At 50.3% G+C, this 25927-nt stretch overlaps 1 protein-coding gene across 18 annotated transcripts in view; it reads left to right on the top strand.

Annotated features, from left to right (window-relative positions):
- Nucleotides 1–25927, top strand: part of Kcnq2 (potassium voltage-gated channel subfamily Q member 2) — a 60036-nt gene that overhangs the window by 21028 nt on the left and 13081 nt on the right. For 7 of the 18 annotated variants that reach the window (XM_021194306.2, XM_021194304.2, XM_021194299.2 and 4 more), the window contains exons 2-10: nucleotides 216–306; nucleotides 1241–1367; nucleotides 1701–1876; nucleotides 2796–2921; nucleotides 5073–5183; nucleotides 5731–5826; nucleotides 9816–9910; nucleotides 14036–14104; nucleotides 17602–17631. In XM_021194306.2, the coding sequence (XP_021049965.1) occupies nucleotides 216–306; nucleotides 1241–1367; nucleotides 1701–1876; nucleotides 2796–2921; nucleotides 5073–5183; nucleotides 5731–5826; nucleotides 9816–9910; nucleotides 14036–14104; nucleotides 17602–17631 (921 nt within the window). Of the gene's footprint in view, nucleotides 1–215; nucleotides 307–1240; nucleotides 1368–1700; nucleotides 1877–2795; nucleotides 2922–5072; nucleotides 5184–5730; nucleotides 5827–9815; nucleotides 9911–10987; nucleotides 11018–14035; nucleotides 14105–17601; nucleotides 17632–22349; nucleotides 22404–25927 lie in introns of all 18 variants that reach the window. The other 11 variants (XM_021194298.2, XM_021194300.2, XM_029535858.1 and 8 more) reach the window with 3 other exon arrangements.

Raw genomic sequence — 25927 nt, 5'->3', positions numbered from 1 at the left:
TCTCACTGACTGACTGCATGTCTCTCACTGACCGCGTGTCTCTCACTGACTGACTGCGTGTCTCTCACCTTCCGCGTGTCTCTCACTGACTGCGTGTCTCTCACTGACTGACTGCGTGTCTCTCACTGACTGACTGCGTGTCTCTCACCCTCTGCGTGTCTCTCACCGACTGCGTGTCTCTCACTGACTGACTGCGTGTCTCTCACCCTCCGCAGGTTCCTCTTAGTCTTCTCCTGCCTTGTGCTTTCTGTGTTTTCCACCATCAAGGAGTACGAGAAGAGCTCTGAGGGGGCCCTCTACATCTTGGTAAGCCCCACACTTGGGCAGGGAATGGGGAGAGGCCTCGAGGCCGGGAAACGGACTTCTGCAGCAGTCTGCCTCCCAACCTCTGGACCTCTGCTTCTGCTTCTGCCCTCAACCCTGATTGTCTGAGTGAGTCAGGCCTTCTGCATACACGGCTTCCTCCAGATAGTTAGTGTCCTTTCTTGCACACACAGCTACTGTTGCTCCCAGCATTGTGGTGTAGAGACCTCAAGCCCCTTCCCAGCCTCCTAGTCCCTAGAAGTGATATCACAACACCCAGCAGTTCTCACCATCCCCCCTCCCTTTCCGCCCTGCTCTCTGGAGTCTCCGTGCTCAGGTGCCCCCACCGGAGTGTGTGGTGCTCCCCAGAAGATGTGGGTGAAGGGGTGGGAGGCCATGATGCTCACTCACATAAACCCTGTGACGGGACAGGGGTGGGTGTCATGGAAACGGGACTGTAATTCCTCTGTTGCCATTGGTAACGGAGGTGGCCCTTCAAGAATGATCCCACCGGAGCGCTTTTCCACCCACTTTGCCCCACTGCCCTGGAGCTGCCTGGATTCTAGAGGAACCTGTTCTCCTTTTGGTATGGCTGGAAGTCTCTCAGCTCAGCCCTGCTGTGCCCACCCCTCACAGTGACACTAGAGCCTCCCAATCCAGCTCAGAAGGGAGGCGAGAAGGGGGGTTCCTCTGGTGGTCAACAGGCCAGGACTTGCCCGCAGCAGTAAGTCCCTGGAGGATCTGTTTCTAGCAGGGATTCAATCCTGGCTGACATGAGCTAGGTGCCCCGTGGGGTTTGAGCTAAGCCTGAAGCTCTGATTTCTAGCGTCTGATCCCTGGGGCTTTATCCATCCCTGTCCCGAAAGTGTCATGTAGAATAGAGGTAGCCCTCCTAAGGCCTGGTAGAATCCTCATCCGTGTTCCTCCCACCTCCCAGGAGATCGTGACGATCGTGGTATTCGGTGTTGAGTACTTTGTGAGGATCTGGGCTGCAGGCTGCTGTTGCCGGTATCGAGGCTGGAGGGGCAGGCTCAAGTTTGCCAGGAAGCCGTTCTGTGTGATTGGTGAGGCCTGGTGGGCATGCCCACCAGTGTTGGGTCTGGGGAAAGAGTTGCTTCTGTCTTGTCCATAATGGGCTGAGTGAGAGGGTAGGACCTTCTGGAGGTTCCTTCTTATCACCGACTTAGAGTTGGAGGTGCGATGGCTGACGGGGCCTAGGTCTTGGGAGGGAGACTAGGTTCTGGGCAGGCTCTCCTGGACACCACAGGTAGGCAGGGTGGGCACTGAAAACCACCCTTCCCAGGGCCCCACATGACCTTGCATGTCTACGGGGCCATTGAGTCGTGCTCTGGGGGCCCCGGGGAGGAGATGCTGTGATCTGTGCCTGTCTCCCACAGATATCATGGTGCTGATTGCCTCCATTGCTGTGCTGGCTGCTGGCTCCCAGGGCAATGTCTTTGCCACATCTGCACTTCGGAGCTTGCGGTTCTTGCAAATCTTGCGGATGATCCGTATGGACCGGAGGGGTGGCACCTGGAAGCTCCTGGGATCGGTGGTCTACGCTCACAGCAAGGTGAGCAGCACTGGCCTGGCCTGGGACCTGCTGTTTACCATGACCTCAAGACTCTGGGCTGATCTAAGCCGATGTAGTCATGGACCAGGCAAGATATAAATGAGCCTCTCCTTTTATCCCATGGCCGACTGTCTTCTCACCTGTCCTCAGAAGCTATTTTCTATTCTTAGTGTTAGCAATCCTCTCTGGAGCTGGCAGCCCCTGTAGCTGAGCATTTCCCTTCCTGGTTCTGAGGGCCTGGATCGATACTCTGCCTGAATCACCTGCTTAGGGGTTGTTTAAGCTGTGGCTTGTGGTGGCTGCCGAACAGGGTACTTGTGGGGTGGCTGCGGGAACATATTTCTGTGTTGGACGAGTCCTCAGTGGCCAAGACCGGGTTTCTGACAGGTTGTCTATGGGGCTTTTATGCTCTTTATGTTCTCATGGACTCAAATGCTCTCTATCCTACCTGCCTTCTCCTTTTGTCAGCCATGGTCTTGTGGGGGCAAGCACTGGGAAGTTGACCTCCCTAGAGGCCTGGTCTCTCCCCTTCTCTGCACTGCACACCCAGAGTGTTGGGAACTGAGTGTATGCCTGTTGGGACCTGTATCCCTTCTTGGGGATATCTCCACAGTAGTGGGACCCCAGCTGCTGGCTGTGGGGTATATGCCTCCCCAGCCATGGACAGGGTGTTTAAAGGACCGCTGATGCTCTGCGGTCAGTTGAAAGTTGCATTGTACAGTCGGCAGTCACTCTTCATTATCCAGGACAAGCCCTGTTGCCAACCCTGACCAGTGTCTGCTCTAGTTGTACCTTGCTGGCACCAGGAGGGGATTCCATCCTCTAAGTCACTCGAGCTGCACAGTTGAGGGCAGGGTTCCCATGCTGGGCTTCCAGGCTGGCCTGAGAGGGACAATGACGTGGCTTCCCGCCTTTGCAGGAGCTGGTGACTGCCTGGTACATTGGCTTCCTCTGCCTCATCCTGGCCTCATTTCTGGTGTACTTGGCAGAAAAGGGTGAGAATGACCACTTTGACACCTACGCGGATGCACTCTGGTGGGGTCTGGTAAGTCCCGGTCACTGGTCACCATTCCTTTCTCCTCTACATCCTCTGGTTACTGCTATCCTAAGGACACGCACCCTGACCCCTGGGACCTGAAGGAGAGACCTAGCCTTTAGGCTGGGCTGGGTGGGCATGTCTCATGGAGGACACCTGGTGGCTGGCTGTGGACATAATGACAACTGAGGCTGATGTGCTTCTAGTGATGGTAGATGAGACAGACTGGGCTCCTTTCTCCACCTTACTTCCTGCAATTCCCCACTTGGTGATGGACTATGTAGGAGGAAGATTAGGGTGGAGGAATATTGAGGCTCTAAGAGTAATGACCAGAATAGAGCCATCCTAGGGCTCCCCAGCTCCAGAGTTCGAATGATCCTCTTAACTTTGGAACAGTGTGAGGGTGGAGGCAACATTGTTATCTTAGCCTTCCATTCCCAAGACCAACTGCCACACCATTCCAGGTACTTACTGCTGGCCTTCTGTTTCCAGTCAATCCTGTCTTTGATTGTGAGGGACAAGGGAGAGTTCCGAAAGCATGGAGATTTCAGTTTGGATTTCCAGGAGCCGTGTAGAAATTAGGTACATGTGTGTGTGCATGTGTGCATGCACACATGTGCACAGACATACACACACACACACACACACACACACACACACACACACACAGTGCAAATGGAAAACACAGGCCCTGACTCTCCGGGATGTTTTTTAGGTGGTCCGCAGCCCTCTGACAGTGTCTTTAATTAAAGCTTCTCCAAGACTTGCTGCTGTCCAAGTGGCTTTTGTGCCTGAGGCTCCCCATCCTTGACTCTGCCTAGGATACTCCAGAAGTCCTTTCTCACTGCCCCTTTCCAGAAGGGCCTATTGGTTATCTTTGAACTTCTGCTTGAAGTGGACATGGAAGACAGGTTTCCTAAGCTCCTGTTTTCTGATCTTGCTAGCTAGAGCCCACACTAGCCCTGAGACCTACTCCAATGAGATAGAAATGGGTTTCTCCTAGCCCTTCCTCCAATGCTTTAGACTCCTTGGAGGCACAGGGAGAGGCTGTTGTCACCTGACAAGCCATGAAGTAATGACCTAGGCAGGGGCTGTGCTTGCAGAGTCACTGGGGGAGGGTCAGACAATTGCCCCTGGGGTGAAGCCACAGGGCAGTTTATTTGAGATCTTACTAATGCCCACAGGTCTGGAACCCTGTGTCCTTTTGGGAAGAAGCAGGGCTATTGGGAGTGATGGGAGTTTAAGGCTGGAGATGACTGGCAGAGGAGATTGTGTGATAGGTACAGAGCAAGAGCAGCTGGATTGTCTGAGTGTGTATGCCCAGGTTCTGCTGAGGGAGGAAGCTTGGTACCCTGGGGTCCTGAACTGTAACCAGCTGGCCCCAGGGTTCTGTGAGAGCGATGTAGCCCATTCTCTTCAGAATTTTCTCAGGCCTAGGTCTTCCTTCTCTTTCAAAACTGAAGCAAACATTTTATCTTTATTGTTTCAAAGTAATCCTTGTATTTTAAAATGTCCACGGGTTTCTAAAATGCAGCACCCTCGCTACTACCCATCTGTCTTCTTGGCCACCTTCTACCCACCACCCCTTGCCTCCTCCCCTCCTGGGCCCGACCATCTCCTAGACTGTCCCCCATTCTCCCTGAATCCTGCTCTCCTAGGCCTTTCTGACCCCTAGCATTCTGTGGACCTGGAATCCTTGCACTTATTTGATCTTGTCTCCTGACTGGGTGGGCACTTACCGGTTAACTGGTGCCCCTTCCTCTGAGCACAGAACAGGGGCTGGAAACGCCAGCAACTCATCTGGATGAAAACGGCTCTCCTTGCTTGGTGCCCTATGCAAACTGTGTAGTCTACCCTCTCAAGTGTGAACTAGGGAGCCTTGGGAATGATTCCCCTTTTAGGGTAGAATTAAGATTGAGGATTGCAGAATAAAGGAAAGCCTAACGACCCTGGCTTTGTTTTGCCCTAGTATGGATGGTGAAGGAAGGATGACCCTCCTGTAGGTACAGCCAAAGTCTGAATGGCCTTCAGTGTCCAGCTTCCCCTAAACTACTTGGGTGAACTTCCCATGGCTGAGCAGGGACATCTGGCCAGGGATTGCGACCTCTGTGGTAGGCCATTGCCAGCCTGCCCAAGTGACCAGAGCCCCTTACCTCTCAGATCACCCTGACGACCATTGGCTACGGGGACAAGTACCCTCAGACCTGGAACGGAAGGCTGTTGGCAGCGACCTTTACCCTCATTGGTGTCTCGTTCTTCGCTCTTCCAGCTGTGAGTCCTGTGCGCCTTCCTGCTCTGGAGATGTTAGGGGTCTTAGAGGCTCCCCCATAAGGCTTGGCGATAGCCCACCTGTGAACTTGGACACAGTCGTATGGGGTTTACAGTCCCTAGAGAGGGCCCCAGACTAGACCAGAGTGAGGCTGTTCTGGTTTAGATGCCTGCAGCCTCCTTAGGCATACTTCTAGTGTCTTCAGATCAGGCCTTCTCACATAGCTCTGTTGATTTCTGTGGCTTTCCCATCTGAATGATTCTAGATAGTGGAGGTTCTCATTTACCACATACAGAGTGGGATGGGTATATTGACTGCTGCATTGGGGCTGGCAGAGGGGAGCTGTCTGCAGCTGCCTGGTGGACAGAGCAGGTTAGGAGGGCTCCTGATTGGGATCACTAGGCACTGCCTTCTGCTAACCAGAGGTGGCCTGGAAGTGCTAGATAATTCCAAGGATGTAGGAAGGCGCACCCACAAAACACAAGTATTGTAGGCGAGGGAGAAGAGGGGCACGGTCCCAGGGTGTGGTCTGACCTCAGTGACTTGCAGGGCATTTTGGGATCCGGCTTTGCCCTGAAAGTCCAAGAGCAGCATCGGCAAAAACACTTTGAGAAACGGCGGAACCCTGCGGCAGGTCTGATCCAGGTGAGCCTTAGCCCCTGTTGGGGACCGACCCCTGTCCTGATCTTACCTCACCTAGAAGTGAACCAGGGTCCCAGCACTGGAACTAGGCCCAGCACCGGAACCAGGGTCCCGGCACTGGCAGTGGCTGTACCATGCTCTCCCCTGTCTATGGATAGGCGATAGCCTATGTTTGGGAAAACAAAGTTGTGTTCAGCATAAGAATAGATTACACATCTGAGTGACACCTAGTGACTCATGGTACTGCTGCTGCATGGACCTATCCCCAGCGGTCACTTGGCTCAGGTCATACTGTCTCAGGAACCATCTAGGTCATTCCCAGTGTCCTGTGAGGTAAGGGTCTCATCACACCTATTCTGCATCTCTGAGACCCACAGCTTAGAGAGGTTGAGTCTGGTAGCAAGTGGCTCCTGAGGCACACCTGTGCCACTTCAGCCTGAGCTGGGGACACTGTGCCTTCCTGCTCTGCGCTTGCTCAGGTGGTCTTACCATTTAGGGGCAGGTGAGGTGTGCAGGCCACTGAACATGCATGGAGAAGATAGAGATTCCTCTTGGACTCTGGAGTTAGCCAGGATTTCCTGCCAGATGAATGTGGTCTCTGTATCTGTCTTTCTTTTAAAAGATGTGGCCGTCACTGTCTCAACCTTGGGTCCAGCTTCCTTTTGTGTCTGAACTGTATAGCTTTCACCATAAAATATATGGATATTGTTTTGTAATTTCAAATTATACAAAAAAAGACCAGAATGTCCATTTGAAAAGTAAAATAACTGCATGTCCATGGGGCCAAAAGGTTTAACAGGGAGCAGCATAAATTGAGTTCCACTGCTATATATGCAAAAGCCATTCAACAGCACCCTGTGAGTCTAGTACCACCAAAGAGTAATAGCATAGCTGTTCCTGCCTCACCTACAAGCGCCTCCTTATTTGTCTTGCCTACACAGTTTCCCCACTGTGAATTTCAGGGTGGTTCCCAGAGGTTCAGGACATCTCCAACCAATTTACGAATCATGACCACAGGATGAAGGCATTGTGGTAGAACAGTTGATCAAAGGGTCTTCCTTTGAGCAAAAATGACTTTTCTACATATTTGGGGCCAAAGCATTGGTTAGCAATGACCCCAGTAGCCCTCATGTAGGTACAGGGGTTAAAAAAAAACAACAACAACAACAAAACCCTGATTTTTCAAGAGGATTATCACCTGGTTATGATTCTGGCACTCAACCAGAAAAATACATGGAGGCAGAGTCTCACAGGAGTTACCAGGCCTTCTGTGCCCTCAAAGCATTCTATAGAAGTCAGCCTGACCAGCCTGGACCTCATGTAGTCCTTGATGTTATTAAAAGATTGATGGAGACCAAAGTAAGTAAAAAGAAATCCCATGTTCAGGGACTAGATGACATAATCTCATTCAAATGTTCTTCCCAAACATTGGCATGCAGGTCCAGTGCCCTCCACACCCTTTATGCAGAAATGGGAAAGCTAATCCTAAGATGACTTTGGAATTACAATGGACTCTGGATATTCCAGTACAGCACTGAAGCAGGACAAATTATGGAGACTACTACACTTTCAGATTTTAAATCTATTGCAAAGCTGTAGCAATCAAAACAGTGTAGTTCTCTGGATGGAGAGATGGCTCAGCGGTTAAGAGCACTGTCTGCTCTTTCAGAGGCCCTGAGTTTAATTACCCAGCAACCACATAGTGGCTTGCAACCATCTGTTCCGGGACGCAGGTGTATATGTATATAGAATACTCATACATTAAATAAATGAATAAATCTGAAAGACCCAAAACAAGAGTGTAGTTTTCATATAAGGACAAGTGTTCCAGTAGAACAGTGAGCCCATGTGTCAACTGATTTCAGATAGGGCACCGAGTTTTCTAATGAGAACTGTTTCAACACATGGTATTAGGCAACTGGAAACCTGTTTTGTGGTTGTTGTTGTTTGCTAGTAACAGAGTCTCTATAGCCCAGGCTGGCCTAAAACTCATGCCTCTTGCCTTAGCTTCCTAGGTTCTGTATAATAGACATGTGTCATCATGCTGTTTTTATTTTTTTATTTTTAAAAAGATGATAGCTGGGCAGTGGTGGCACACGCCTTTAATCCCAGCACTTGGGAGGTAGAGGCAGGTGGATTTCTGAGTTCAAGGTCAGCCTGGTCCACAGAGTGACTTCCAGGACAGCCAGGGATATACAGAGGAACCCTGTCTCTAAAAACCAAAAAATAAATTAAAAAAAAAAAAAAAAAGATGATGTTTGGCTAGGCTTTGTGGTGCTTACTTGTAATCCCAGAATTTTGGAGCTAAGGTGAGAAGCTCTTGAGTTTGAGGCTAGGCTGGGATATATAGTGAGATATTGCGGATGTGTGTAGGGGGGAGCTAAATCTTTTAAACTATTTAGAAGTAAGCAAGCTTTATTGTTTTTATCTTTTATATTTGACACCAAAACACAAGTAATAAAAGAAAAGTTAGAGATCATCAAAATTAAAAGCGTGTGCCTCAAAGGACATTCAAGAGTGACAAGACAACCCATAGAATGGGAGAAAGGTTTAGAAATGAGCTTAATACCCAGAATATATAAAGAACTCCAGTAGCTCAAGCACAAAAGACAAACAACCCAGAGGGTTTTGGTGCAAGGGGTTTGAATGAACATTTTTTTTTTCAAGAAGAGAGACAGCTGGCCGCAGACATGTGAAAAGATGCCATTAGATGAATGAAGATCAAATCATGAAATGCCAGTTGACTCTTTCCAGAATGGTTAAAATTTAAAAAATAGAAAGTAAGCATTGGTGGGAACTTAGTGGCACTGGACTTTCACACACCATTGGTGGGATGTAAGGTGTAGCCACGACTCAGAAAGCCATAATCAGAGTTGTGCTCAGTGGTAGAGCACTTGTCTCACGTGTGCAAGGCTGGATTCTACCCTTGGCTCCAAAAGAAAAATGGAAGGGGGGGGCTGGACCAACCAAATAAACAAAACAACCAGAAAAGAAAGGTGACACATAAAGTTGTTACCCACGTGTCATGTAACATTGTTGCCCACATTGTTACCCACATGACATGTAACATTGTTACCCACATAACATGTAACATTGTTGCCTTTTCCACATGTTCACTTCTTTGTTAGGATCCAAGACAGGTGATTAGCCAAAATCCTCCATGTTTATAGTACACATAATAGTCAAAATATGTGTAAGCTATGCTCACTGGTGGATAGTCAAAATGTATGTGATCTGTCCGTATAATCAAGTGTTATTCAGTTCCCAAAGGGATGCAGCTCAGTGCACAATGTGCACAATCCTCAGCTTCAAGGGCCTTTCCCTCCATGCAAGACACTAACAGGCAGACCATACAATCATGAGATTCCATGATAGGAAATTTCCAAAACAGTCAAATCCGTAGAGACTGAAAGACTGATGCTACCAGGGTTTGGCGGGAGGTCAGAACAGAAGTATCTACTTTATGTATGGGCCTGCCTCCCTAAGGGTAAGACGCTGGGGATAGATTGTTGCTATGGTCACACAATGCTATGTGTACTTTAAAGGAGTCAAAATGGCGGACTTCATGTTGTGTGGATTATGATGAATATACAAAAAAGAAAAAAAGTATACAGAATGGGGAAAGACCTGAGCCAGTGAAGAAGCCTGGATAACTGTGCCTGGCAAAAGGAGTCCAGTACTCCCAGGCTTGTCCCCATTCCCAGGTCTCTTGGGGTTGGGAGTAAGACTTGTTTAGACTGGAGAGGCAATGAAGTCACCCACTCGATGTCAAGGAAGACAGAAGGGAAGAAGATCACCAAGGCTCACTGCAGATTCACTTTGAGCGAGAAGTAGAGTATCTTTTATACCCCACCAGCTTCTGCTTGTGCCACAAGGTTAAACTGACTCTGTGGGGTGAGGACAGGCATGGGGCTGCAGTTCTATGTGGGTGAGGTCCCTGGAGATGGGTAACCTCAACTCTGCCACAACAATTTCACCTCTTTCCACTGCAGTCTGCCTGGAGATTCTATGCTACTAACCTCTCACGCACCGACCTGCACTCCACGTGGCAGTACTACGAGCGGACAGTCACTGTCCCCATGTACAGGTACTACGCCAGGCCCAGCCTCACCACCCTGCATGGTGGTTTGCTTTTTAATTTACATTTGTTCTTTAAACCCCATTCATTTGTATTTGTTTTTCAAGTGTATGTATTTTTCCACAAAGGATTCTGTGTGGTTTATTTCACAGTATTGATTTTGTTCTTTGTTTTACGGTGTTGTGGCTTTTATTTCTTAGTCATGTACCCATCCTTTGCTTTCCATTCCTCTTTTGGGTACATTGTGTTGTGATGCCCACTCCAAGACATTCTATGAAATGAAAGCTAGCCTTAGTACTGGAGGCTGAAAAGTACAGAGGTGACTATGTTCTCCAGCAAAGACCAGGGCAACTATGGTGTGCATGCATATAGGGAATAACCCAGACTATAGTGGGAGGCTAGAGCTAGGAAAGTCGTATCATCAAGGGGGCCTCCAGCATCCTCAGCAACACAAAACACAGGACACTCCAGGAAAATCTGGAAAGCAAGGAAAGGTCAGGAAGTGCCTTTCTGGGGGCTACCAGGAGACAGTGCCAGCTGGCCTGTAGGCCACTGCTCAGGAGACAGGTGGCAGCACTAGCTTGGGAATTGTGTGCACAAAGCTTGAGAGAGAGAGAGATAGGTCAGACCAGGTCTCCCCAGCTTCACTAACTGAGTCAGACCATTTCATTCCACATGTTTCTGTCTATCTGAGCCATCCCCAAGTAACATGGGCACAGAGCTCTGTCAGGACGCCTGGGCTGGGGGTCATCTTCAGGGATCAGACAACCAGCAATGGTCAGATAGACTGTAGACATTCTGCCTGCATCAGTCTTGGCAAGGCTTTGCTCGGGACAAAGATGGCTCTGCCATCAGCACTCACCCAAGACTTCTCTGTAGCCCTGAGCCCTCACCTGACTGTGCCTCAAGCTCCGCACGCCTTGCAGGGCATTGAGACAGGACTGAGCTACGGGCTAATTTTCTTTATTCTGCTGTCTCCCCCTACTTCCCTTAACTTTTTTTTTCATTTTCTTTTTCTTATCCCGTTCTTTTAAAATATTTGGTTCTTTTCCCTTTGTGTGTATGTATGTGTGAAACCCTTGAAAGCTCACAAACTCAAACCTATGGGGCCTCCAGGTAGGACATGCATGGGATGGAAGATGTGTGTGGCTCTCGTCTGTCTGAGTTCGGGGTGGGGCAAGCCCTCCAGAGCTCATACCCCATCCTAGAGCAACTGCCCGATAGTCCTCATGCTACCATCGTCAGACCCTGTCACCCGATGGCCCCTTCCTGCCTGGAATCCCCGTGTTAACCTATAGCGCCTTCTGGGCCAGTGTGAGCACACCTTGCCTCTCTGACTCCTGCTTCCTTAGCTTCTGCTTCCCTGTTGCTGGATCCCTTGTCCTCAGTGTGTCTTGTTCTCTGGCCTGCTTTCTGCCGTGTCTTACAGCTGTGGTTCCCTAACCCCGCCTCTGCTTATGAGCAGTGTCGGTCGTGGGACTAACTGTGTTTCTAAGGGATCTGTGTTTAGGACCAGGAGCACATCCCAGACTAGATTCTTACTGTGGACATCTTCCCTAGACTCTCCCTTCCAGCGTCTGAGTGCCCTCATGACACTGGAGTCTTTATAGCACAGTGGAGAAAGCATGAAGGCCCAGGGAACAGAGCCATTTATGTTGGGTGGTGGCTTCCTCTTGCTGTGTTTAGGGCCAATTTGGGAAGCAGAAAACAGTCTTTGTTCATGTGCAGGTAGCTGTGCTACCCAGGAAGTCGTACCCCACATGTAGAAGGTGAGCCACCTCCTTACCCTGCTCGGGTGAGGTCTATGCTCCCAGCATAGCCTTACAAAATGGGTCAGCCCTTCCTGACCTGGTCCAATAACAGGTATAGGTCCTTTTCTCTAGAGCTGTGACCTGTCTCCTACCTTTTATAGGGACTGGACTAGGAGATTAAGCACTTGACTCTCAAAATAGGATTCCTGGGTAGGCCCTTGGATATCTTCCCAGACCCCAGAGGCACAGGAAACTGTGGAAGTAGCATCCAATATCCTGCCTCTCCCAGGGCTCCCAGTCTCCTGACAGGTGGAGGATCCATGTCCTGTCCTGTCATGCTTCTCTCCTTAGCCTATCTTTTCCAGCCAGCACCACATTCAGAAAGAAAATGTCCCCCAGATCCTCCAACCTGTGTGGCTGGAGTTGTCCCATGAGACCAACAGTATTCCCGGATTAGTCCATACTCTCCTGGGGTTGCTCCTACCCCAATCCTTTGTGACTGCTCAGGGGTGACCAGCTATGTGCACGGCCCTACTCCATGTGTCTGCCCCTGGTTGCTGCTTTGTGTGTCCTGGGCATGCATCCAGTGTGGCTGGGAGGGCTGGTTTTACGTGTCTAACCTGGCCTACATGGTAGTGGTGAGTGTGGGAGCCCAAGGCAGAGGGCTGTGCCAGAGACCCTGCTCCAGGCCCCAGGGCTGGATGAAAAAGTGGAGGGCCGGCCCTCATGGCACCAGCTGACTAACTGATTGCTAGGCTCCTGCTTCATGCCGACCAGTCAAGGACAATGAATGGCTTGGGGGAAGGGAGGCCAAAAAGGGAAGGGAGAGAGAAGCTCACAGGACTTGTGGTGTTTTGTTTTATTTTAAACCAGAATTTTCCAAGCCCTTCTAGGTCTGGCCCTGGGTCTGTGGCTGTGAAGCAAAGAAGGCCCAGATGTAGCTACCCTTGCCAGAGCCTGTGCAACCTATGGGAGTAAAAGGAGAGGGGAGGAGAAGATAACCAGACAGCAGTGGCTCAGAGGTGTAGGGTGTGTCTCTGCCTGGAGGAACAGGATTGGAGTGAAGAGCAAGTTGGCCAGTGAACTCAGCTGCCCTTCTGCTTTAGAGGTGGCTGGGGAGCCATTAAGTGTGGGAGACCGGTAAGGCTGCTGGGCATGCTAGAGAGACCTACTGGAGTGTGGGTGCGGCAGAGAGATGGTGAGAGTCTAGAGAGTCCCAGTGAGGTGAACAGACACAGGAAGACAGGACATTTCCAGTACAGAGAGGAGGGCTGGCAATGCTGATCTAGGAGGTGGCTCACTGCTGTAGGAACCCAAGCATAAGAACCCAAGTTCAGTGCTTTTTAGCTGAGGGGTCAAGAATGAAAGACCAGAGGAGGTGGGGGTGTCCCGAGGAGCCTGGTGTGTAGTCGGGACTCTGGGAGGCCAGCGCTGAAAGAGACACAAGAGGGATCTGCAGCATAAAGGTGTCCTGGAGCAAGGAGGATCAGAACTGGGAAATGAGTGACAGGGCCTGGGGTCACAGGAGCCAAGGGACTGTTGTGTTTATTCTAAAACAAGGTGGGAATTTCATGGAACAGGCGTTTGCCAGGAGGAAACTGAGGGTCTAAGGCTGAAAATGAGATGGGACAAGAAGATTTTTTTTACCCCTGTGTGGCAAGGGTTCACCCTCCGCATTGGAACGTGTCTTTCCCAATACTGTCTGTGGCAATGGACTGACCAAATGCCAGGGCAGGCAGGCAGAGGCCTAGCATGGGCTGCCAGCGATGTGTGACCAGGTCAGGAAAAGGAGCAGAGACACATTATGTGCCGAGGGTCCGCAAAGCATCAGGGCCTGATGAGATCAGACTTTTCTTCTCGGGATAATCATTCTATAGTCCTGGAAATGAGCTTCTCTTTGCCCAGCAAAGCCCTTTTCTGTGACCTTCCCCCTGCACCATTCCAGCCTTTGGAGGCAAGGAAGCTCTGCAAAGGGACTTGAGGGTCTGAGACCTTGAATATGTTGGGGGTGCTGTTTGCAGCTCCTCGAAATTTTCAGGGTCAGGGAAATAGAGCAGAAGAGAGGTTGGGAAGAGCACCCTACCTGGAATCTGCTCCCTTGATCTTTTCCATGCTGAAGGGCTGGGCCCTCATGGCCTGCTGTCCATTTCCTGTGCCTGAGGCCCCAGGAACAACATGAGAAGGGGTGGGGGGGGGAGGAGAGATAAAGACAGCCCTGGAGCTTGGGAGAGGTGGAGGCACTGAGCCCAGAGCTTCAGGTGTTCTGCACCCATGCTCTGGCATCTGCTGTTTGCTCCCATGGATGGAGTAGATGTGGGTGTACAGAGCTGAGCCTCAGCTCTTAGGGGGTTAGGCTTACTCACCTCTTCTTCTCTTGCCTCAGACTCATCCCACCTTTGAACCAGCTGGAGCTGCTGAGGAATCTCAAGAGCAAATCTGGACTCACCTTCAGGTCAGCACAGGGTCTCCTCCCAAGCTAAGGCTGGAACACTGAAGTAGAGTGGGCAGCTTGGGTCTCCTGAGAGGCTCTAGAACTTTGGCCAGTGACTAAAAGCCCTGGGGTATGCTTGGCTACTAGTCTTAAAGACTAGTTAGATTCTGCTAGCTGGATTAAGGATCTTATCCCTAGAAGAGTAGCTGATTAAGGGGATGGGCATGAGGTGGGTGGGGTAAGGAGTGGACTTTGATAAAGCATCATTTGACTCATTCATGGCTCATGCTTAGGTGGGAAGTAGTGTCCCAGCACTGCGTTCCCAGTGTTGGGCAGTAGCATGTTCACAGTAGTACCTGCTGGTCTTTCAGTTACAGAATTTGTGACTCATGGTGTTTGGACCAGTGATGGGTATGAAGAAGTGCTTGCTTTCCACAGAAATGGAGAATAAGAATAGAGCCCCAACCAAATTTCTGTTTCCAAAGAGCCTTTGGAAAGACAGGATGGTAGGCTTTGTTCCTAAACATATGTGGGCACTTCCGAACCTGCTAATGTGACCTCCAGTGACCATTTTACACCTGGATTTTCTGAGTGGATTCTGGATCCATTCATCATCTCCATTTAAGAAGAGAGAACTTTGGAGAAACCAACAGGGAAGAAGCTAAATGAAGTCACAGGCAAAGACTGTAGTGACATAGCCATAAGCCAAAGCCACCTTGACTTCTGTGTTTCTACTCCAGGACTGTCAGTAACTTGTGTGGGTTTAACAACCTGATTATGTTGTCATGTTATTGAAGCTCTAGGTAACTCAGATTTGGAGCTGACAAAATGGGGTTCTGTTTTAACAAACACCCAAGAGTGTGACAGTGGGTTTCAAGTTGGGTAATGACTGGGTCTGGAAGAGGCTTGAATCACATATTAGAACAAACCTACACTATCTTGAAGGGATGGTTAGTGGAAGTACAGGTCTTCAAAGATGCTCTGGGAAGTCTCCCAAGAAGTGAGGTTTCAGTTCATGGTTGGTTGGTTCCATTGCCTGTAGGATGTGGCAAGACAGAAGCATCATGGCTGAAGGGTGTAATGGGTGAATACTGTTCATCTTGTGGCAGTTAGGAAGAAGAGAGAGACAGGAAGAAGCCAGGGACATGATTCACCTTTCAATGGCACATTCCACTGATCTGTCTCTATATACACCCCCTGCACCTGCGAATAACCTATTCTTTATGAACTCATGAATGGCTTAACTCAGGGATGAGGTTGTTTCGATCACTTCTCAATGATGCCACTATTTGGGCACCAAGACCTCAGCCCATGACACATTCAAGGAGATACTTCATATCCAAACTAAGTGGAAATCGATACCATTCAGAAAGAAGTCAGCGAAGAGTATGTTATTGAAACCCAGGACAGGTAGTACCTGTACCTGTTGTGGAGTATCAAAGGCTTGAGTTGTTTTCCCTGTTGCACAATCTTCAGAGGTGGGTTTGGATGTTCAGCCATTGATGGAGGTTTCCTGCAAACTACAAAGAATACAGCCTAATTTCTCCTTGATGTTCATTGTCAAATTTCAGAAGAAAAATAAGTTAAGAACCCCTATAAGAAACTTGAACTTGGAGATCTGGGGACATTCTTAACCTGTCTGGATAGTAAAGGGCTATTCCTGAGGAGAAGCACTTCAGCTACAGAGCACTGGCTGCAGATAGGGCAGAAAGTAGGTGTGAGACTCAGGTCCAGTCAATCAATCATCTTGATGGAAGTCAGAAATGAGGATGCTTTTCCAGGAGAGCTGTGGAAAGGACTCTTCTATAGTAGACTGATACCCACTCCTCAGCTACCTCAGGCCCTCAATAGGATGTTCACGTCTAATGGATTCCATTCTAGACTACCTCTTGGCTGCACACAGGACTCTCCTGACTAATGCCATTCATCCTGAGCCTCTTCAAGGTCCTACAGAGGACTCCCCTGACCAGTGAATTCTACCATGGGTCAGTGAGACAAGTGAATGAAGGCAACATCGTGGATTGTTACAAATAGGAGAGATGTTAGTACAGTGACTTACTGCCACGTGAACTGCCCTCAGGTCAGCAGAAGTAGCGATTAACAGGGTCAGGGGTTAGTGATTACTGAAGCTTGACTCTAAATAGAATTTGCCTTTCGGGTTTCAAACTTTGGTAGCCAGAGATCCTTTATCAAGCTTCCAAGTTTGAGAGGAACTGTCCCCCTGTGCTGGTCTCTCCATTATAGCCAGTAACTGAATGATTTGCTGTGAGACTCATACCTGTGTGTGGAGGGCTTTCCCCCAGGGCAACCACAGTCTTGCTAACCTCCTTTATGTGGTTCAACAGACAACGAAGTGATTTCTGACAGAGTTGATGCTGCAGTGAGTTGAGACTCAAGTCATTTAGGAATGGATGGTATATTCTAATCCTCATATACACACGAATACAGTGCATGAGCACTAACTCTCAAAACATGTCTGTGAATGTGACCCTTAATTTGAAAAAAGACCCTTGCACAGGCTGTAAGTTAAGAGCTTCAGCCACTATCTAACTGTCTGCGTAGAGGTCAGGCAAGGAAAGCCAGGAAGCCAGAATGTACACAAGGGGAAGATAGAAGAAGAAACTTGAGAGCTAAGCTATTAGCCAAGGATGTAGAACCCCCAAAGCTGGAAGAGGCAGACATTTCCTGAGTCCACTGGAGGACTATCTACACCTTGACTTTGTGTTTGTGACCTCCAGAGCCAAGAAAGGAAATCTTCTAACTATTTCCAGATGCAGTTAGGGTCGATAGGATGGGTAAAAGTGAGCCCTCAACTCTTCAGGCTGTCTGAGCTCCCAAGGGCTGCTTGAATCTCAGTGCTGGTTATACAAAAGACTGACCTGGCACTGCCCTCCTGAGGGAACCAGGGCTCACTCCTCAACTTCCCTTCTTACTTAAATAAGATCCAGCCACCATCTACTTCTTACCACTAAAAAGAACCAACCCCAGCAAGGCAGATAATGGCCAAAATAGCTCTGAAGGCTGGGAATGACTACTGGCCTTAAAACAAGCATGACCACGGACTGCGGCAAAGTCCTTGGCTGATTCCTGCCATCACTGAAAAACTGCACAGGAGGAGGGAAATTCCATTAAGTCAAGAGCTTTTTTCAGCTGCATTTTCTTTCTGAAACTTTATACTGGTACGATTGTATTGAAATGAGCATCCATTAATATCCAATAAAGGAGCCCCCTGGGTCAGAAGACCACAGTTCCCTTGGGAGCCCCTTCCTCCACCCAGACTTGTTCCTGGACCTCATCAAGAGGGCATATACTCTTGGAGAATGGTTCTCTGCACCAGGTTCCATTACATACAACCCAACCTGTGGGCGTAAGCGGAGGTGTCAGGTCTGAGGCCAGAGGCCTGAGTAGGTTAGACAGATCCTAGAGGGAGCCAAGGGAGGTCCCCTTTCCTGGGCCCCTGTATGTGCCATGGGGTACCAGAGGGGGTAGCTACTAACTCTTTGTTCCTCTGTTTGAAGGAAGGAGCCACAGCCAGAGCCATCACCAAGGTCAGTTCCTCCTGCCTCCAGCTGCCCTGGTGTATGCTGTACCCATCTTGCCTTGCTCCCTCTGTGTATACCATGTGTCATGGGGCAGGGCTACCATGGGGCCCTGTGTGTGCTTCTATGTACAGCAAGTAACTGTGTGTCCTGGCACACCCAGGGCCACTTCTCAGTTATAGCCTCTTCACAGGGATTCGGGCAGCACGAGGGGGTTGGGTGGGGGGTAGGGCTTCTTGGATCATCCTCCCAAACCCTGCCCATGGGCCTGCCCCACGGGGAACTCTGAGGCTGGTTCCTGTGTGCTCTTCAGGTATGTTGCTGAAATTTGCAGCCCCAGCTGGGGCCCCTCCCATCACTCTAGTGGGGAGGAGAATGTATTCAGAATGCTGCCAGAAGAGAAGAGGGGCATTGCTACCTGATAGATAGCCTTTGGGTATCCAGAGTCCTCCCGAGGAGGTTAAGGTGCCCTAGCCCTTCCTATACCTCCAAGGATATTCCTACCTTTTTGCTCTTTCTCGCTCTCTCTCTCTCCTGGTCCCTGATGGTCTCCAAGGTACCACTTGCTCAGGCTGGTTAGATATGGATCCAGTGTCAGATCTGCTTGGTAGAGAAAGGAAAGAGACTGTGTCGTCATAGCACTTATAAGTAAAGAAAGACCATCTCACGGATTTCAAGTTCAATGTGCATCTGCCTGGGTATTCAAGGCCTTTAGGCAGAGTGTGTCCCTCCCCACAGTGACCTGTCCACAAGGTACAGTGTGAATATGGCTCATAGACTTTAGGTCTCAGAAGGAGATTTGCCTGACTCCTAGTGCCCTCCCAGATACCAGGATTACATAGAATATCTAAAAAAAATTATCCTCTTGTCCAGGGGAGGGTGGAATTTGGCTGAACCCATCCTCTGTCCATCGGAGAACGGCACTGTCATCTCCCATCTCACAAAAGGGGAATTTATAGGTGGTGTCCTGAACTGCAAAGACTGGCAAAGCTCTCTGAATCAGCTAAAGGGACAGCCAATGATGGCACACCCTGGTCACTAAGAAAATTAGCTGAAAAGAGGCCGTCTAGTGTAGCATTGGTTGTTGATGTGAAGGTAAAAGAGCTTCACCTGGCCTTCGAGTGGGTAAAACAGGAGAGTATTGGCAGCCTCACTGTGCCCAGGGGTACCCACTCCAGCTCCTCACTGTCCATCAGCGCTATTCTGGTCTGCCCCTCTGGCAGCACTATTTCCAGTGACCCTGGGGCTGGGAGTCCCTTTGGTTATGGACACCAGGGCTGTGCCCCAGGTGGACCAAGACTGCCCTGAAGGTGATGGGTCTGGAGGCTTCTTGTCTCGTCTCCACGCTGCCCTGACTGTCTGACCCTTGCACCCTGACTGGGGTCAAGTTGCTCAGGAGGCTTCTGGCCTCTGGCAGCTCCTTGCACTTGTTGCCGTAGCTTTAGCATTCTCTGCGTGAGTCTCGTCTCAGCCTTTCTCTCTCTCTCTCTTCCTCTTCTGCCCCCATCTGGAAAATCTTGCTGCCCCCAAGTGCTTTAATCACTGTTACTGCCCTTCTTGGGCCCCTTTCTCGTCTGCTCTGTCTTTTGGGATGAGGTGCTGACCCTGAAAGCAGGACTCAAGGTGAGGACCCACGGGAGCCCCCTGGCTCTCCGGTATGTTCCGTGGCTCCCCGCTCTCCACCCTGCCACTCCTCTGTCTTCCCTGCGTGTCAGTGGCCCCTGCCTGCCTGTACCTCCACACCCTTCCCTGAGGGCTAATGACTACCAACCCAGTCCTTCCAGGACACCCTGCTCCCAAAATGCTCAGTTGAGGCAGCAGATTTGCCATCCCCGGGAAGGGTGTACAGGTCCTTTGCACAGACACTGGGATCCTCAAGGAGGTTGGGGAACCTGGAGAGCTAAGTGCTGAGGGAGTGAGGAATAGTTTCTGTCAGTGAGGATTCCCACTTTTTCACTGGGATGTATACCTGCTACTGAGGTAATGGAGGGTGGGGTAGAATCTCTAACCATTTCCAGGAGCAGCTAAATCCCCTCTTTAGCACCAAGAACATAGGAAGTGTACAGAAAACTGCTACTTAGGACACAAATAGTGGGGTGAGCCTATCCCTAGGCTCTTGTCTAAATGCTAAGTGTGTGTGTGTGTGTGTGTGTGTGTGTGTGTGTGTGTGTGTGTGTGTGTAGCAAGCCTGGCTCCCCAGAGTCTTGCTGTCCTTGGATTCAGCCAGTCTAGCAGGAGTCAATGGCCATGTTTCTGTCCGGCTCTGGACACAGCTTTATGCTTTCCCTGGCAGGACCAGCCGACATTATCTTTCTGGGCAAGTGGGTGGTGTGAACCCAGGACCTTTCCCTCAGCTACCTACAGGTACCTTCCTGGTGTGTTGCACCTCATGATGAAGGTGCAGAGGGTGGTTTGTTCCCGAGGAGACTTATGTGACTAGGATGTAAACACTGGGGGCATCGGGGTCAGGGGAGCCAGGACAGGTGGGAGCTCAGGCTTGGGCCTTAACAGTGTTTTTTGTGACTGCAGTTGCCGTGACTGTCCTTTGTGGGCTTGTCGTCTTTCTCACCGTCTCCTACCCTGTGCCTAAAGGAACCCCCTAGCCCTGGCTCTGCCCTTCTTGTCCGTACAGGTCTAGTCTTCACAGATGGAGGTGTCTGTGTGTCTTGGTGCCCATCTGCCCTGTCTGCCCTTAGCCAGTGTCTGTGGGCCTATCCTCCACTGGGCTTGTCATCCTCATGGGCTGCCCAGTTGGCATCTGCCTGTGATTGAGATCGGCCAAGCATTTGCAGATACAATATAGCTTCACTTTGCTGATGGGACAGGAAAAAATGGCATCAGAGGGAATAGTCACACCAGCCCAAATCAGAGGTCCTTGGTACCCACCAATCAGCGAAGGCTGTGGAGAGCAGTTTCCTCATCCCCAGATCTTGTCAGGCTCTCAAGCCATGCTTTCTCAGACAACAATGACAAGCCACATAAGACATTCATTAAAATGGACACAGCTGGAAGTCATTCCTGAGTCTCAGTGGCCAGATGTGGTCAGTGGCTACCAAACTAGACAACAAAACTATCAGCCATGGTTTCTATAGCAGACCTGGGCCTCAGGCCCAGGATTCTCAAGAAGCCATAGAGCTGGGGAACCAAAGGGACATTTGTCAAAGGTGTTGGAAGTGGACCGCCTCTATCTTTTGTTCCCAGGATGGACTTGGGGGCCGGGGTTCAAGGAGCTAGGTGCTCATTTGCTTAGTAGGCTATTTAACCCTGGGTCAAGTCATGGAGAATGCTCCAGATGCACTACCCTGTGTTAAGTCAGCACAAGCATCCAGCCTTTGTCCCACATCTCCCGAGTGTCTGAGAAGCCCAAAGCTGCTTGTCTACCTAGAATGCCAAGCCTGTGTGGATGCTTGGGCAGAAGTCTTCAGGGTGCTCAAAGTCCTGCATGAACAGTTTCAGAATTAGCTTGCCTAGTCAGCAGCGTGCTCTCTGGAACCAAGTTCCAATTCTAATTTCTGTTAATGCCAGCTAGAGCAGGATGTATTTGTGCCTAAGTGGGGAGGCAAGTGCAGTCAGTGACGCAGAACACAGCGGCTGTGTTTGAAAAAGTGTTTGATTGGGGAAAATGGACTGCTGGGTACTTTCTTCCTAGGGCTTGTTTGTTTCTGATGTGAGATGGTCCTATATGTTGTTTTCCTCAGGGGCGAAGTTTGTGACATGCTATTATAACTATGCAGGAAGAAGGAAGGCCTGGAGGGAAAAAAAAAGATGTGTTTTTGTAATTTTCTCTTTTTCTTTTCTATTTTTTCTTTTTTCTTTTTTCTTTTTTTTCAAGATGGTTTCTTTGCTTAATCCTGGCTGTCCTGAAACTCCCTCTATAGACCAGATTGAGGTCTGCTGTCTGTCTGGTCTGTCTGTCTGTCTGTCTGTCTTTCTCCTTCCCTTTTTTCCTTTTTCCCTTTTTTTCTTTTTTAACTTAAACCTGCTTTCATGTACTAATGGAAAGCAAATCTCAAGAGTCTGGGAGATTTCTTAGAAAGGGTCACTATTTTCTGGGATTTTGCTAAGGATCTCTGTTAGTCCAGGCCGTGGCAAGAAGGTGGACTCGTGGAATCCCAGATGAATGAATGTACTTGATCAGTCCTTCTAAAAATGGCTATGTCCCCAGGCCTCTTCTCCTTCTAACTGGGGGCAGCCATTGCCTCCTGAATAAATCAAAGCCCACTACTGACAGATCACAGGCTGGTGTGGCAAACCCTCGCCGCTTGCCAATTGGTTTGTAAAGCTAAACTGCACATTTCCCCCCTCCCTAAAAGGCGCATGCTTTGCAGTGGTCACCCTCCAGACTGTCTCCACCCACATCTGGCCTCCTGTAGCATCTTGGTTCATGTGTTATTATTATTATTATTATTTTTGTTGGCATGTGTATAGCAAAAAATAATACATCTCTTAAAACATGAACCCACACTCTGGCTTTGGAAGGAAAGGGTATTTTTGGAGGAAAAACACAGGGATCCTTTTTCTCCAAAAATAGAGAACCGTTTTCTCTCCCAGGCAGCAGAAGACTTTTGCGCGCTCCCCTTTCTTGCTGTCCCTGCTCAGACACAAACACTGCAGCTGGGGAACTGTGAGCCTGAACTCCCTAGGTGGTCACAGTGCCTCAGTTACCTGCTCTCTGCTCCGGTCCTGTCACCCACCCCCAGGACTAACTATACTCTCCTCATTTCCAGTAAAGGCAGACCGTGCCGAGGGTGCCTGTGTGGATGCTGCCCCGGACACTCTAGGTACCACGCAATGCTCGCACGGACTGACCACGCTGCACGCTCCTGCCCTCCCTGCTTACTAGAGGTTCAGGTTGAGCCGGCACAGTGCCCACCCAGCTCTGGGTCCCTTGATGCTTAAACACAGGGCAGAGCTGGGCGCCTGGCCTCTGACTCTAGATGGAGCCCCCTCCTGACAGAGCAGGGGGCTGGCTGGCCAGGGTTACTGATATAGAAACAGACCAATATCCTTCAGGGAACATTTCCTCTGGGGCCGGCCACTCTGGTACCTCTACTAGGCATTAAGGACCGACCCTTAGCCGGCACCTCATTGAGGGAGGCAGCTCGCTGTGTTCTGGGCTCTTCAGGGCCCCCAAAAGCCAAAGGCCATGTCTCCCCCTTCTGACTTGCAGGCCTGGTTTAGGGAAGACTGGAAACAGGATGCTGAAAAGCCTCCTAACCCTTTGCACCTTGACTACATCCTTCCCTTTCCATTCCCCTGTCTGTTATCCATGTATGAAGGCATCTGTCCTGCTTGCTCTGGGGCCCCTGCCTCCTGGTTGCCCTCCCATGCCCTGTCCCTTTCCTGGCTGGAACAACCCAGCCCTGTTCAGGCAGCTGTGGTGGCCCCCGCATGGGGGAGCCCCCATCATGTGCATGTGTCCGGCTGTGCCGAGCAGCATGCTGTGCATTTGCACCTGTGCATGCTCCCTGTCCTTCTCCACCGGGAGAGGGGCTTGAGGGCCACCTCCCCGCCCCACGGGCCTCTCCGCTGGCTCCGTGTGCTGGAGGCGGGTGCTTGTGGGGAGAATGTTGCAGCTGCAGGCAGGGAGCTGGGTGTCTGGACTGCCCTGGGAGGCAGCCTGCTCAGGCCCTGGCTGAAGGTGCCTTGCTTGTCCATAGCATATGCGTCCAGGTGCTTCTGGCCACAGGTTGAACCTTTAGGACTAAGAGACTAAGGCCAGGCTGCTGGAAGACCAGAAGGGCTAGGAAGAATGGGCCTGCAGGAGCCCAGCCGGAGTCAGCCCTGCCCTCTGTGTTCTTGTGGACTGTCCCTTGGGCATCCTCGGTCCAGGCACAGGCTGGGCGGTTGTCTATGGATGCCGGCTCCCTGCATTGCTGAGCCCACGCACTGACTAGGGCGAAGGCCATCTAATGGCTAGCTTCCTTTTGAATTTCACTCTGGAGATTGCGACAGAAAGCAAGAGGCTGGGGCTTGCTTGCTTTCCAGACTCTTCCTGAGCTGACCTCTGGCTGGTGTCATGCCCCTCACGTACTGGGTAGTTCTGTTCATGGGCTCTCTTGCTGGGGCTTTAGGGGGAGTTCTGGAGACCTTCCTACCCGATGCTTGCTTTGATCTTGGCTTGGTGGCTTGGGAGGTGAGAGGGAGTCCCTTAAGCTCTATCTAGGGATGTGGAAGACTATAGGGACTCTGTCCTGGCAGTGGCAAACCACTTTGTCCCTTTCTCTGTCAGAGCTTCCTTCAGAGGAAGGGACAGTGTGGAGAGCTGCAGACAGAAGAACCAAGACTAAGGGTAGGGATCGCTTTCCTGGAAGCTACAAATCTGCTGTGGGCTGCAGTCCTGTGTAGGGCTAGATTCCAGGCCTACACATGTCTGCATGGTTGATAACTTCATCTGGCGACTGTGGAAGAAATTACCACTAGGATGAGAAAGTGGCTGACTTTGGGTGGCCTGCTTGGAGAGACATGTTCAGTCTTTCTTGTTGCAACCCTTTGCAGAGGCCAGGGGTCAGGAGGCAGTAAGAACCCGACTTGCCATCCATCACCAGCCATTGCTCCTCACTCCTCATGATAGCCAGAGTTAAATGTAAACTGATCGTAAGTTGTTGCAACAGTGAGAGTGAGTCCTGGGACCCCATCAGGAAGTCAGCTCTGTGACTTGGTCAACATCAGGCTGCTTAGTGATATCTCATTTCCCTTCCTGAGTGCTACTGGGAAATGTGTGCTTCCTCATCCTAGCTTCTACCTCACCTACGCCCAGTGAACTGTGAAAGACACATTATCTTGAGTCTTCAACAGTTCCTGTGATCGAGTGGCCCATAGGAGGAGAGAAGAACATTTAGAAGTCACAAATCCCTGAATGTCCAGTTTTCTTCAGATTCAACTAGAACTTTCTACTTAGAAAGGGGTCAGAAAGGAGTCATGGATTCTAGGTGTCCCCGGCCACTACCTGTCTGTTGTGTGACCTCGGGTGTTTTAGTGGCACACAGAAGTCTAGACTCTGGACTATTTTCCAAAGCTAGCAGATGCCACTGGCTCTTGATGCTCCCAGGACATGGGACATTTTTGAAGCTGCCTCAGTTTCCCTGTGTGGGTTTTGTGTCCCTGGCTTCCTCTTCTTCCTTCCTCCTCTTTAGAGAGTCTGAGCAGGCACAGATGGTCCAAATGGGTTTGGGAGGACCACCAGCCCCACCCACAGTCCAAGGTGGGTTGACTTAGCACTGTGGCCATCTTCTCTTGTATAGTCAACTTTGTGATGTATGCGGCTGGACACATCTCTCTGGCTGGTGGCACCTCGTGGGACACTGTGGCTGGGTGTGAAGTTCAGTTCTGAGCACTATCAAGCATTGCAACTTCCTTGGAGTTACCCTTAGTACTGCCAGGGGTTGTCATGGGCCATGTCTGACGATGCCCTGGGAAGTCCTGTGGCTCCTATTTGGTCGAACGAGTGAGTCCCACTTCACAAGAGACTTCCTGCCTTCTGCCTCTCAAGCAATGGTAGAATCATCAATGGGAAAACTAAATGACTGACCTGGACAGAGACACGGTGTCCCCAGAATAAGGGTGGATACCTCCCCTTCCTGGAGCAAGCTACTCACAGAGCCTCTGTCTTTTGCTTTCTAGATCATAGTGAACCACTGAACTCTGGGGTTAGGAAGGAACATGGGGTGACAGAGGTCTTAGGACCTTCTAGTTTGGAGACAGCAGCCCAGTGGGAAAGAACATTGGTTAGGGACTGGCTGTCATCTCTCCATTTCTATAGCCATCATCTGGGGCCAAGGCTTGGGACAATCAGTCCTGTATTAGTCAAAGCCTAGCCTCATAATAACCTCATCTCTGATGTCCACCTAGAAACATCTTAGAGGAGGGGTTTGAATCCCAGAGACCAGACAGTATTGAATATAAGCCCCACATACAGACCAGGCAGTTTCTGGGACTCAGAAAATGCTAGGGCTAAGGTAGATCTAGACGCATTAATTGTAGTCCTAATCTCTGATGGTCCTGGAACAGGAGATATAATGATGGTTGGGGCTCTCCAGGGGCAGTTGGAATGGGCAACAGGGGAGGTTGTTAGCTGGGCTGATACACACAAAGGTCCAGGGAAGAGGTCCAGTATCAAGTGTCTGGGGATGTCTAGGAGAACAGTGTAAAGAGGGCCCTGGCACCTTGCGGTGATAGCTGAATAATTTAGGAGTCCTGCCGCTGCCTTCCCAGCTCTGGCCACACCTGTGCGGCTCCTCACCTCTACCCTGTGCTTCACCAGCCACTGCTCCCTGTCCCCAGTGTGGTTGGTTACTCTCTGGAC

The sequence above is a fragment of the Mus pahari genome, chromosome 3, assembly GCF_900095145.1.
Source record: "Mus pahari chromosome 3, PAHARI_EIJ_v1.1, whole genome shotgun sequence".
Lineage (NCBI taxonomy): Eukaryota > Metazoa > Chordata > Mammalia > Rodentia > Muridae > Mus > Mus pahari.
The sequence above is the reverse complement of the archived record's forward strand: the minus strand, read 5'-3'. Positions and strand labels throughout refer to the sequence as shown.